The sequence below is a fragment of the Ursus americanus genome, chromosome 14, assembly GCF_024610735.1.
Source record: "Ursus americanus isolate L20-20 chromosome 14, mUrsAme1.1.p, whole genome shotgun sequence".
In the NCBI taxonomy this organism is placed as follows: Eukaryota; Metazoa; Chordata; class Mammalia; order Carnivora; family Ursidae; genus Ursus; species Ursus americanus.
The window spans coordinates 23,785,184-23,799,415 of NC_142140.1; the positions used below are offsets into that span (position 1 = coordinate 23,785,184).

The 14,232-nt window shown below is 44.1% G+C and overlaps 1 protein-coding gene across 1 annotated transcript in view; it reads left to right on the forward strand.

Annotated features, from left to right (window-relative positions):
• The window catches only part of SUCLG2 (succinate-CoA ligase GDP-forming subunit beta), a 254,209-nt gene extending 241,221 nt beyond the window's left edge, over positions 1-12,988 (forward strand). The window contains exon 11 of the mRNA XM_045774661.2: positions 11,923-12,988. Within this exon, the coding sequence (XP_045630617.1) occupies positions 11,923-12,038 (116 nt within the window). The 3' untranslated portion in view covers positions 12,039-12,988. The remainder of the gene's footprint in view (positions 1-11,922) is intronic.
• Positions 12,989-14,232: the final 1,244 nt, after the last annotated feature.

Consider the following 14,232-nt stretch of genomic DNA (forward strand, 5'->3'; position numbering starts at 1 on the left):
CACAGTAAAGTTGCTCCATGATGCTTTGGTCTGCTCAACTGGAAAAGAAATCTCGAAGAAGATTAAAGTGTTCCGAGTGTTTTCAGCTGTGTCTCCACACACTTGGTGGCCGTCCATTCTGCGAGTCTTCCGTTACATGAGAGTGTGAGACCAAGTGGAGGGCAGCAATTACTCCTCTAACTCCCGTCAAAAAGGCAGTCTTGGCAGACTGCTGTGGCTGACTAGCTGGAAAGGTTTTCGTTCAGGATACTTGAGCCCTAGGTTTGCTGCTTCCCTTCAGAGTCAACAGAGAATAAGGGGCTGCTGGCTGAGTAGTGGCATGATCCTGGGCAGAGAGAGTGTGGGTGCCCCGCAGCACCAGGGGGCTGGCTCTGTGTCCCTTAACACCCCCTGGCCTCTTTGCACATTTCCCAGTGTTTGCTCTGTACCGAGTTTTTCATCTTCTCTTCCTTGCTCAATCCCTGTTCCCTTTTAAGGCAAGGTGGACCTGTTCCCCCACCTCAACCCCCAGCCTCTCCGAGCACACCTTTCCCTGCTCTCCACTCCTTGGTTACTTCTGCAGTCAGTGGAAATGTGGCTCCAGGAGGAGGGGCCAGATCCTCTTGGCCAGTGTGTGTCTCTTTTCCTCTTTCTGTTTGATCCTCATTGTCCTTTCTGTCCCCATTTTCTGCACACTACATTCCTTATCTTGCTTTCTGCCTCACTAGCGCCCACTCACCTTCCTCATCTTCTTCCTCCTTCACTGTCCCCCGTGGATGCACTTTTTCTGGGACTGATTTCACTTCCTGTGGATGTCTGTCACCTCTCCTCCCTTCAGTCACTGACATCTTCTCCCTGAGTACCCTTCCTAGTGTTGAATTCATCATCACCGGGTTAAACCAGAGGACACGCTGGAGACAATCCTGCCCTGTCATCGAGCCTGAAATCCTCTCATTGTCTAGATCGATAAACTCTTCTGAATGTTTAAACTTTGCTGCACTTAAACATTACACTAAGTCTCACAGGACCTAACCTAAAGTTTTAGGGTAGTGAAAGCTTTTTTAGATTGAATATTTAAGTTTCCAGACAAATCCCCTAGATGTGGCACTTTGAATTTTCATTTTACTTCTAGATGGTTCACATGAGTAACTGGAATGTTTGCCATGTTGGACATCCGCTGCCTGACACAAGAAAAAGCTACCCAGCATTCCTTAGGAAGGGAGTCATCCAACCAGTCCATGTTGTTGGGGTCTTTCAGGGGATCCAGTGGCTCCTTCCCCATCTGGGGAGCCTGGTGAGAAATATGACAGAGGTCTAAGAGACTAAAATATCACTTTCATTACTGATGAAGAAGGTGAGGGATATACCTTATCGTATACAGACAGTGATCTTTCTTACTCTGAACCCCAGACATACCCAGTCACGGGCATCACGGACCCAGAGGGGTAGTATGGGCTCCCTGTGAGAGCACAGTCCAAAGGAAAGGCAGCGGAAGTGGCTGGGCTACACATGCCATCTGTCTCCTTTCAAACATTTCAAGTCAGAGAAGTGACTCCACGGCCAGCACAGAGCCAGTGGTAGTTGGAGATGAGACTGGGAATATTATGCTCTGCGTGGAAGGACGCACCCCTCTAATGCACATCCACGTGATTAGTCTGCACTGGGCATGGGCTGCCTTTCGGTCAGGTGGCCACTTCAGTCTAGCCAGTGGTCCTTCCTTCAAAAACAGGGGCCTGAAGTTGTTTCCGTGGGGCACTTGTAACAAGGAGGGGTTTTAGAGCATGGCCAGGCTGGGGAGTGGCACATCCTAAGTCCTGCACATCACAACACCACCGTCTGCTTCGTGGGTATTTTCTGAGTGGTCAGTCAGTTCATTTCTGCATGCCTTAGTTTCCTTGTATAACACTGGAAAGTTCTATTTGATTTGCCAACAAAGAGGGAGAGAGAACACATTGCTATCAGGAAAGGGACACCCTGGTAGATTCTGTCTGTCCTATTTTAGAGGTGGCAGGTGGGTCCTGTTAATAAGACTCTCCCAGAAAGTACCACCTTGCGGCTGCCCGAAGGCAGAGCTATCTAGGAGGAAAGACTCCACGAGAATGTTCGAGAACAGGCAAGACAAATAGCTTTCATTTCCTGCCACCTTCCCACTCAGTGGCTGCCTGAGTGCACTGCCAGGAAAGATGTTGAGACTTTACCCCAGCTCAGTGGCAAAGAGCTCTGTGGTCATTGTCTTCCACAGATGTGGGAACAGAGAGTGGGAGGGCTAGAGCCAAGCGCCAGCCACTGTGATCCTGGAACTCCAGCTGCCTGCTGCATCAGAAGCAGGAGGTGGGGGCTGCCAGCTGAAAAGGCATTAGATGAGGCTGGGTTCTTAACCCCCCCACCCCAGGCACAGGGCCAAAAATGTGGATTGTATAGAGCAAAGGTCTGCAGACTTTTTCTGTAAATAGCCAAATTTTAGGCTTTGTGGGCCATGTATTCCCTGTTGCAATCACTCACCTTTGCAGCACAGAAGCAGTGGAGACAATATAGAAAGGAATGGGCATGGCTCTGCCACGATAAATCTTCGTTCCAAAGACAGACAGTGGGGCATAAGCTGCAGCCTGGTGTGGGTAGAGAAGAGGTCAGCAGCAAGACCTAGAATTCTGGAAACTCCCAGGGTCTCTGAGTCTAAGGCCCCCTCCATCCTTAGCTCTGTCTGAACGGTTTTGTAAAAGTCAAGAAAGGTTTGGGCGCTATTAAGCATCTAACTTTTCAAGGAACAGATTAGCAGTGAGAGCTCAGTCATTGCCCCACGCAGGGACAGAATGATGGGCAGTGATGCGCTCATGTCCCATATCGGAAGCCGTGGAGTTCTAGAGTCAGGATTCCAGGCTAAAGTCTCACACCGCCAAAATTACCTCTGAAAATCCCTGAAATCACTCATCTGTTAGAATATACATGAATTACAAGCCATGAGGTAGACTGAAGGAAGGCATGAAAGGAAAGTCCTTGCAAATGTTTAGGCATATAGAACATCCTTTCTTTACAAGAATGGTCCTATTCCTAGTGGGTATAGAATTGTAGGGCATTCTTGCTTGCCAGAAGATTCGTTGTGTTCTAGTTTAATAGTAAGACTCCCATACCAACATAATATATATGTTGCTTTTTTTTAGGGGTTAACATAGTCGAAAGCAAAAGCATAAGCCCTCAGTGGATATATGTTAGACTTGGTCCTCAGCCTTGCCTGCCTGAGCCTAAGTCCATGCACACCATCCTTACAACCCGGCCGTCAGCTTCCTGCCAGTACAGGTGGTGGCTCCAGCCCGCATCCTGAGAATCCCTGTCACACTCACACCTTCAGCAGTGGTTTCTTCTTACCATGGCAGAAGAAATTACCGAGGAATATAGGTGTACACGGGATATAGTCCGGTAGGATAGCTTATGTCATTCTTAATTTTTCTAGAATGTGAGGGATACAAGGCATTTCTGGAAGATACTCATCCAACTATAGCACCTTCCCAAGGTCACTCAACTTCTTGGTGACCGAACCAGGTGTAAAGTCTGTTTTCTCATCTGTGAAATGGGAATAAACCTATGGCGGTCTCACGGGGTTGTTGTAAGGAGCAGATGAATTCTTAATTCACCTAGACAGGCCCTGGCTCAGTAAATGTTAGCTGCCATCATTACCTGAGCTCTCGTTCCTAACTCGACTGAGATGGGGTCTCTGGGGGCTGGCGGCAGTGTGCCGAGCAAGGTGTAAGATACCGGGTGCATGTCGTCTCAAACAGGGAGACTGCTGAGGCAGCGGGACTTTACCTTGGATTTTCAATGAATTATTCCATTTTTAACAGTACAATAACAAGACAAAAGAGATGTGATAAGTTATCTAAATTTACATGTCACCAAGAAAATGGACCTCTTCTATCTGCTTGTCACTTGAAAGAGAATAATGAAAGAGGATCAAGGGCAAAAGGACAGAGACCATTTTCGGAGGAATCTGCTGCTTTGTAGAATTTGGTTTCTTTTCCACTGACCTCCCCCCCCCCCGGGTGGAGGGGGGAAAGATTCCATTTCTTAGAGATGGGGTCGAAGTATTTGAGGATTTATGGCCCGTACTGACTGTCACAACAGCTCTGCCATCGACAATCTGTAAATGAATCACTTTGGCTGTATGCCAGTGAAACTTTATTTAAGGACACAGAAATTTGAATTTCATGTAATTTTCATGTATCGCAAAATATTATTCTTCTGATTTTTTTCCCCAACTATTTAAAAATGTACAAACTATTCTTAGCTGATTTAGATCAGCCCTGACTTAGAACACCAGACCGAGAGACCTGTCATGGTTCACTGGTTATTTGACCTGAACAAGTCATCTAACATTTCTGGGCCTCAGTTTCCTCTAGTGAAAGCAAGAGACTTATCCTAAAGGTTAGCTAGGATTCCTTCTGGCATTAAAAGGCCAAGTTGTGTGGTTGTCCTGTGGCTTTGCAGTCAGATAAACCTGGGTTCTTAATCCCAGCTTAGGCTTTGACTTGCTGGGGGCATTGAGCAAGTTCCTAAGCTCCCTAGTTCCTCAATTATCTCATCTGTAAAATGGGGATAAAAATGAGGTCATCTTTAAGGTTGCTTTGAAGGTTGAAGTGATAGGATAATTGAGAACCCCTTAACTCATGTACCCAACAGACATTAATTGCACCTAGCGTATACTCAATAAATGCCAACTATTGCATTCTTCAAAACAAAACAGAACAAAACCTGATTTCCTATTTAAATATCCTTGAAAAAAAAAAAGAAAAAAGCCCAGCTCCCATGTACGTCCAGACTACAAAGTAGTTTTCTTCACAGCCTTGTGATAAAAGGGTGGCCCAGGTGCGGGGGAAGGGGCTGTACCTTTTGAACAAAACCCAGTAATTTCTGTCCACCACTGTTACCTTCTCCTGCAGGTATTGAAAGCAGAGAACAGATTTTGATAAATTAACCCTGCATCTCTGTGTACAGCTCTCTCACTCCACCTGGTGGCAGGATGTCAGTGGTAAAACATGCACCAGCGGAGACTTAAAAATTTAATAATTATTCTTTTTATAATATCCTCTACCGGTAGAGCAAGATTTCATTATCCAACCATTCCCCTTTGATTCTCTATGCATTGCCAGTTTTAAGGCATGCATCGGGTAGATAACTACTTAGCTTAGCAGCTTTTCAGCAAGCAGATGTCAAGACGTGCTTGAAGTTGAACCAGCGTGAGTCAATCAGTTATCTGTACAGGTGGTTATTAAAACTGTTGTCCTGCAGCCTCATTAAAAAGCAATGCAGCATTTAATAAATATTCAAACATGTCAACAGCACTATTTAAATGTGGGGGAGAGATCAATTTCCTTTGTAATTGGGTACACAGACATAAACACTGTCTTTGGAACTCTTAATTCCGTGTCGGAGTTTAAAGCAGCTATGGTGGTTTCTATTTAGAAATAAAGGCAAGGAAGGGGATGGGGAGCAGGTGTCAGCCACCTGCTGAATCAAGAAACCAACCTCGAATATTCAAAGAACAGCATTAATGAAAGGAACCCACATACCAGCAAGAATTTTCCCAAGGCTTCCCCCGTTTCTCTTTTCCAGTGACCTCCTTTTGAAGCTGCTGGTTTTCTTTTTGACCCTCTTCTCTGTGTGTTCCTACTTCCCCTTGGAGCTGCTCTGTCACAGGAACGAGGTGTGTGGGCAGCAGGGCCTACCGTGGCCTTGCTCCTTCTTGGCCTGTCTGCAGAAGAACAGTCCAGGGAGAAACCAGCCTGGATGCCAGGACAGAGTGCTGGCAGGGTCAGGACAGGGGCTGATGCACTGGGGACTTGACGGGCTCACTTTTTGCCCTTGCTCTCTGTATTTGACTCTTGTCTATACTTCTTTTCATGTGTCTGTCCCTTGGGTTATTCCTCATGACTCTCTCTTTCTTTACCCCCATCAACTCTTTTAGTTCCCCCCTCCTCCCCTCCCTTCTCCTCTCTTCTTTTTCTCCTCTTCTTCCTTCCTTTCCCTCTCCCTCCCTCTCTCGTGCTGGGGTTCTGAGTATGCCTAGCCTGTGCTTAATAATTAAGGCTATAATTAAAGTGTAACTGCAAGCATAATTAAAATTCACTTTAATGGATCCTGGAATTGTGAAGCAATTAGGCATTTTGATATGGCCTTGCAGGAACAGCTGGAAGGAGAGAAGGGCCCATTTTCCCAAGGGCTGTTCTACCCGCTCTCTTCTGGCCCCGCCCCCTTATTGTTAACCTTGAGCAAGGCCTCAGGGCAGGGGTGGGCGGAAGGCAAGCAGAGCTGCTGAGCCAAAGGAGTGGCAGCAGCTTGGAGTCCTCCAGGGCACCAAGCTGGCAGACAGCCAGCTTCTGTTCGGTCCTTCTTAGAGGAGGAGTCCACTATAGAAGCCCCTGGAGAACACGAGAAATCTCAGGAACAGTCTGTCCTTATTTTCAGGTTGTTTGGGGCTTCTGTTTCCATGCTATTAAAAAGGGTTATTTGGAGATGGTGGGCCAGCAAAGCGATCATAAACGCACCCTCCCACACCACACCTCCTCAAGCACGCTTGCTGGGTATGCGTCCGTCCCCCTTCATTCAGTCCATCAACAAGTGCGCGCTGTGTAATAGGTTGTGCTAAGTGCAGCGAGATCCTGGTAGGCCGGCCTGACAAAACGTTAGCACTCAGAAGCTTATGTTTGGCGGGGAAGAGAGAAACGTCAGTGAGCAATCCCAGTAGTGCTATGATTCTGGAAGTACAAGGTACTCTAGAAGCTCTTTTACAAGCCCCTGCTCTAGTTGGGGGGTTGGGGGAGTAGTGACAAGGAAGGCATCCCCAAAGAACTGCCATTTAAACAGGTATCTCATGAACGTTTGGGTTCAGCCGAGCAGAGAGAAGGCAAGAGTTCTGGGTGGAGGACTCAAGGCCAAGGGCCCAGCATTTCTGCAGGTTCATGGATTTCTCAATCAGTCATGTTTCCCTTTGAGACTACCTGGTGCTACAGTGTGTCCTGAAGAAGGTGTTAATTAAGGAACTGATTTAGTTAGGTTTCTTGGTTGCAAGGAAGTTAGGTTTCTTGTTCAAGTAGTCTCAAAAACCTAAAATGGTCAAGAGCTGATTTCATCCATACCCATGGAAAGGAGTGCAGTTAAAACTGCACAAACGGTTCTCAGAATGGACAGGAGCCAGGACGCAGCTGGCCCCCAGGAAGAGGAAGCTGGGGCGTGGAGGCCGTACTCCAGAGCATCACCCCAGCACCCTGCTCACCTGACAATGCTCCTCTCTGCATGTTTGTGCTGCCTTTCTCTCGCCGGCTTGCTTAGAGCTGTGTAAGTCCTCTTCTTTTATCCATATATGCTCCCCATTCAGATTCGTAGCAGAGCAAACCTAACTGGACAAGCTAATGACCACCGTCTGTATTTGGACCACCCTTGGATCAGGTGCAGTTGTGCTGTGGGAACAGTCCATATCTGCCTTGGGGCAGAGATCACCATGTGGTCCCTCCTCCAGCAAGGGACAGCGGGTAGGGTAGGTATAGTCAGACAGGAAGATTGGAAAAAGCAGACACCCGAGTCGTACCTGATCCTTGCTCTTAAATAATTTATAGTATCGTTGAAGTTTAGATGATCTCATGCGTGGGAAAGTGCTACAGATTTCAAATGTCAAACAGGAGTCACCAGGAAATCAAAACAGAGTGGGAAGAACAAAGGATTTTGAGACTGAATCCTGCCAATCACTAAGCCTCAGTGCTCTTGGCCAAAAAAGTAAATAAATGAATAAAAAGAACTCATTTATAAACACCTGACTCACAAGGTCTTTTAGAAACACCAAACTCAAAAGTTCAAAGTCTCAAAGTATTGTGGGAAGACTGAAAAACAGAGATTTCTTTTTATTATTGTCAGTGTGATTATGATGATGATAATGTCATGTATTTACAAAAATTGTAAGAAGGGGTCATCCAGGGTTCAGCGTGGATGTTTTAAGCATTAGGTCCAGAAATCATTCAAACCAGTGAGAGTTCAAGTTCAATGATTATTCCACTATTTCCTCACTATTACTAGCCATGTTAGCTAGACTTTGACCTTTAACTTAATTGCGCCTCAGCCCTCCCTTCTGTAAAAGGAAAATAGTAATAGTAGCTATCTCAGGGTTGCCATTGAGGAGCAAATGAGCTAATATACTTAGGACCCTGGAACAGTGTGTGACACCTGCTAAGTGAGAGCTGCTATTATTGCTTTGCTTAATGTTATCACTCCCACTGGCACTGCTAATTCTTGTACCAGTCCAGCTACACAGAGAGAATGTGGCAGGCTTGGGTAAGATCTGTGTCCACAGGGCAACTCTCACCAAAGAAAGGTAGAGTCCGAGATGAGGAATGTTCAGGCAGGGGAACCTACTTCTTGATGCATGGGGTTTTGGGGGGCTGTCTGTTGAGATTGCAGATGCTCTGAAGAGAAAGGAAAAAGGGAGAAGAGCCTTTTTTTATCCTAAATTAGATTTCTTCCCTAGCAGAGAACTCTAGTCCATGCCTCTGTTGAAGGAGATAGAAATTTACATATTTAACTTTCATTGACCTGGTCCAAAGACCAGTTCCATTCTGTGTCATTCAGGACTTTGCCTCACATTGTGTCACGATTCCATGAAAGCCCTACGCACAGACTAATGTCAGAATTCTTTAGCCTAGTATTTAACACCTGCCACTGTCTGATCCTCTGTCTTACTTTTCAACCTCTGGCACCTTGTCTGAAACTTTCCCAAATGAATCAAAATGAACACTGAGGTTGTATTAATGAAATAATAAATCTTAGTATCTGCATTAGTTAAGTAACCAATGTGTAACACATTGCCCTGAAATTTAACAGCTTAACACTAGGAACGTTGTTGATCTGGTTTCTGTGGTAGCAAATCTCGGTGTGGCTTAGCTGAGTCCTTTGGCTCCAGGTCTCAAAGCTGCAAAGTGTCAGCCAGGGCTAGGGTCCTGTCAAGACTCGACTAGGGAAGGGTCGCTTCCGAACACACTCACATCATTGTTGGGAGGATGCAGTTCCTCGTGGGTTGTCAGACTGTAGGCCTCAGTTACTCCTTGGCTTTCGGCTAGAGGCAGCCCTGAGCTCCTTGCCTTGTGGGCTTCTCCATAGGGCAGTCCACAATATGGCAGTTTGCTTCATCGAAGTGAACGGAGTTAGAGGGAGCAAAGAAAGAAGTCATGGGCCTTTGTAACTTAGTTCTAAAGACATTACATCACTTTTGCTCTATTCTTATTCATTAGAAGCAAGTTGCTGGCTCCACCCACAGTGGGAGGGATTACACAGGGGCATGAGCAACCAGAAGTGGGGATTGATCATATGAGAGCCATTTTTGGAAGCTGCCCGCCACACTTACAAAGTAACATGTCAATTAAAGTAATGCTAGTTCCTGTAACGACAGGTAAATGCTGAAATGTGAGTCTTAATGTAATAGAAGTTTCTTTGTCATTCATATGAAGCCTAAGAGTGTGAGTGGGGTGCTCTGCTCCACAGAATTATGCTATTATCCATGCTGAATGAGTCATTGCCATCTTCAAAGAGGTGACTTACAGGGTTGTCTTGGCTGGCAGCGTTCCAGAAGGCAGACAGGGAAAACCAGGTGACTACAGGGAGGGGCTCACATTGGCGGTTTTTATGGGTGTGTGTTTATGTCCACTCACAGGCCTTTGGCCAGAACTCAGTCATGTGAAACCACATAGATGCAAGAGGCTGTGGGAAATGTAGTTCCTGGTTGGGCAGCTACCTCCTGGCAGCAGCTGTCCCCTGTGGAAGTGAAGCATGAACCTTCGGTGGACAGCCAGCCAAGTCCGCCACAGATGCACAGACATTTATGAAATCCTTTCACATGTATTATTTCATTTACTTCTCATCACAATATGTGCTATCAGCATCATTATTCTCATTTTAAAGCAGAGGAGAGGCAGGGCATGGGAGGCAAAGGGAGATAGAAAGAGAGAATCTTAAGTTGGCTCCATGCCCAGCACAGAGCCTAATGCAAGGCTGGATCTCTACCACCCTGAGTTCGTGACTTGAGCCGAAAGCAAGAGTTGGGACGCTGAACCGACTGAGCCACCAAGGCGCCCCATTATTCTCATTTTATAGACAGGGAAACAGATTGGCATATCTTTAGAACATTTAGGCTTATATAACTAGAGAGAACAGAGTTCGAGTTCCCATCTCTGCCGCTTACAATCTGTGACTCTGGAAAAATGATTTAAGCTCTCCATGCCTCTTGTTGTCTCATCTGTGAAATAGGGACAGTAAGATCTAGGCATCATCATCATAAAGATTTCATATGCTGCTCGTAAGTCACTTAGCATTATATCTGGCTTATGGAAGTGCTTACTGAGTATTAGTTATGGGCCAGATGATCTTAATGTCATGTCTGGAGATAAAGAAGTTGAGACTCAGAGGAGTTACAGGATTTACCCAAAACTATTCAACTAATACACGACAGAGCCAGGATGAGAAGCTGGGGATTTTAACCAACAACTTCCCTATCTTTTGGGTTATTGCTTTCCACAGAGGCCATTCGGCACATTACTGTGGAAAACAGCAGTGAGTAAGCCTTGAACTAAAGACACAGTGCCAAGTGTCCCCTTCCCCACTGCTGTGGTGGCCCCAGGGTCCCAGGAGAATCAATACTACACCACCTTGTTAGCACAGCTGTTCCTCTTTAACTCCGCCTTTTCCTCTTTGTATAAAACATGCTGACCGAGTGCCTCCTTTTTATTTGTACACGTAGGTCCTCCAAGGCCTCTATTTCAAGGTCCTTGTTTATAAATAGGCTCTGTCTTGCTAACTAGAAAGAAGCGCAGGAAATGATGTAAGATGAGGTATTTCATTAGACTCTTAAATTTTATCACGTTTCTCCTACGGGCTCGCTTGCTCTGAAAGAACAGAGAAGCCGTTTGCATGCTAAACAGTCAGTTGCAGACACACAGCTTTGGGTGGGATAGCTTGCCCCCTAGACGCTACAAATCCAGCAGGAATGGGACACCCCCTCCGAGGCTGCAGCGCTCTTTTCGGGTCCACTGCCCTTTCTGTCAGAGTGGAGAGGACGCAAAAACGGATGTGTGGAATCCTGTCATTGTTTCCAAAGCAGTGGATTGCTGGCCATCAGTGGGTAGGTTCTCAGCACTTTAGATGAGGTACCAACGCAGACCCTTCATTTCAAGAGATCTTTAAGACAAATGACTTCCGGCATGGGCCAAAACCACATGAAAGCCACTTGACCGGATTATCAGCAGAAATTTCAGCTTTTATCAGTAAAAAAAAAAATGTCCATTAGTCTCATACAATTCCTGTCTTTCATCTTGTTTTCTAGCCAGACCACCCCTTGATAGAGATCTTGCCACATCATCTTCCCTGTCAATGACATATTAAAACATATAATTATTTCATTTCCTGATGAAAAGCTAGAGATTGGTTGGTCCTTGCATCTTCATGTGTTACTTCCAATATTCTGTACCATCCCATCACACCCATTTGCCATTCTCTGGCTCATGTGTCTCACATAGCTTTTTCTTTAGATCCCGTATTCAGATTATTCAAGCAAGGGATGAATCCGTTTCAGAGATTTTCCTCTTTCAAAGTAGTTGACCAAGTAGTTGTTAATCTGTCTTTGTTCACAGTCTTATAAGAACATCATTATTTGGATTTTTTAAATGCACGAAAAAATATAGGCAGCATCTTTATAATGCCAGACATTTGAGGTGAAAAAAGAAGAAAAAGTAAATTTGTCATCTGGATATATCTAAATAGCCAAATCTGGATCCTAAAAAGCTGAAACTGAGTTGTAATTAAATTGTGTTCATGAGACCTGGGCATTGCACAATTTCCAGTCTTAGGAAACTTCCCAGGGCACCACCTCCAGTTTCATTTCAGTGACTGTTCCCTCCCCCACCCCCCACCTTCTAGGAACCAATGTTCACGAGGCCCAGAACATTCTCAATAACAGTGGACTCCCCATTACTTCGGCCATCGACCTGGAAGACGCAGCCAAGAAGTCTGTAGCCTGCGTGGCTAAGAAGTGATAGCTTTGTCTTGACCCCTTGGAGGAAGAAGTCCATTTTGCTATAAAAAGTAATGTTTCTGTCATCACTGTGAAGGAAATGATTATCCCATCGGGAGAGAAGGGAGAAGGGACGAGCCACGGGATGGATCACTGTGCCTGAGATCTTAAATCTGCATTTTCTTGAATAAGACAGCTAGACAGCCTAAATAATCTGATTTCACTTAGAATCTTTATTAACATCCTGTTCTCGTACTTTTCCGTCATGGTCAGCCTGCTCAGTAGGCATTGTTTCGCCAGCTTTGGGGGAGCAGTCTATTTGGCCGAACTGTGTGTATCTATACAGAATTTGAGATCAGAGCCTGGTTCATTTACAATAATATTAAATAAAAACAATTACATGCTGTAAAAAACTCAAACAAAATTACATTTGACAGCTTATCAAAAAGGCACAGCTAAGACATTCAGAAGTGTTGCACACTGCAATGTCTTCTGTAAGTTTCTAATTCCAACACACTTAGAAAATCTGCAAATGTTCCAGAACCTACTGTTGTACAGTGGAAGGTCCACATTAATATCCCACACGTGTATTCTACCGTTTGCCTTAATATTGAATATACTGTTTACCTCACACTAAAAATAAAGCCGGAAGCCTTATTTGCAATTTTGGCATAGAAGGTTCTATTTCTATGTCAAAACCAAAGAATGCTGATTCTTATGGAAGTCTCCATAATTAAGTCATTTCAAGACAAGACAGTGCTGAAGATCAAATTATGTTGTGTCAGTACTTTTTCTCCCTTCCCTTTTCCCTCCAGAATCTACCAGCTGGGAAAAGATAATTGAGAGAATGTGGCTTTTTCTCATAATGTCCATTTTTGTGGTGGGAAAGAATTTGAGTTGGTCTTTGTTTAAATTTTGGTCAATTTTTATCTGTACACAAATTTAAATAAAATTATGTTTTGTAAACTCTAAGGTCTGTGTATTTCTCATTTTAGTCGATTTCATTCCTCAAACAGTTTGTCTTTTACATCTTAGGCGTGACTCCAAAATTAGAGAATTTGGGTTGTTAGGGGATTATTTCAGTTCCATTCAACTTTGTCAACAACCATTTCTGTTAGGAGATTATGCAATGAAAGAATAAAAATTTTATATAAACCAGAAGGCCAGGTAAGTGTCACAGACGTCCATCAGGTTAGAATATGACTTCAGTCTGTAGAACGCTAAAGGAAATATATACACGTAAACTTGTCCTATTTAGTGAGATTCAGTTGTCAGCATTAAAGGTTTTTCTCTTAGTGTACAAATGTTTAGCAGACCAAATTCTTCTGTTTGGTTTTTTTATCAGTTTACGCTGTTCTCACAAGTTTCACATATGAACAACAGTTAAAAAGTCATTTTTTTCTAGCTCCATATTTGCCATGGAGAGAAAAACTATTTGATAGATCAATCTTATGTCCTTTTTTAATTGTTATGCAATGAATGAAAAGTATTAATAATGTCTTTTTAGATGTGTTTTGGTTCTTGATCGTTTGGTAACCAGTTAGTGTGGTAAAAGAAATCATATATACGTTGTCAATTAGACAAAAATCAGCATATTTGTATTTTTTGCCCTTTGTAAAAGCCTGTGTTCTCATAACTATATACTGTTGTTTCTAATTAATCCAATTTGGAAGAGGAGATAAAGGAATTAAGTCATTCGTGTATGATTTTCTAAAAGGGTTAATAACAGGAAATAGTTCTTTATTTTCAAGTAAGTGGTTATTTGTCAGAATTAAGGTTTTGTTTTTTTTTTCTCTCTTGGAAGGTCCAAATGTCTGCGTTTGTGTTGCTCACATGGCATCTTGGTGCTGAGCACAGCATAGTTTCCTTAAGTATTTGTAGAATGAATCACTGGTATGTGTGTGTTGACCCAGCTATTGTGACTGATGACACGGTATAGAATCGGGGACAGTTGGTGGTATTGATGGATCTAAAGTCTTCCATATGTTATACCTATGCCAGCATTCCCTACATTTCTGACCTTCCAGCATCCCCTTTAAGTTTGTCTCCTGTATTGTATAGAAGTATGAACAGTAATTTCCTTTAAATCAGATCAGTATTTTTTAAACTTGGCCCTGTTCTAGGCAAGAATATCCATGAAAGGAGGTGACAGTCTAAACACAGTACTCAGTATGCAAGAAGCTTACACTTTTTACTTGAACTGCTTTGCACAGGAG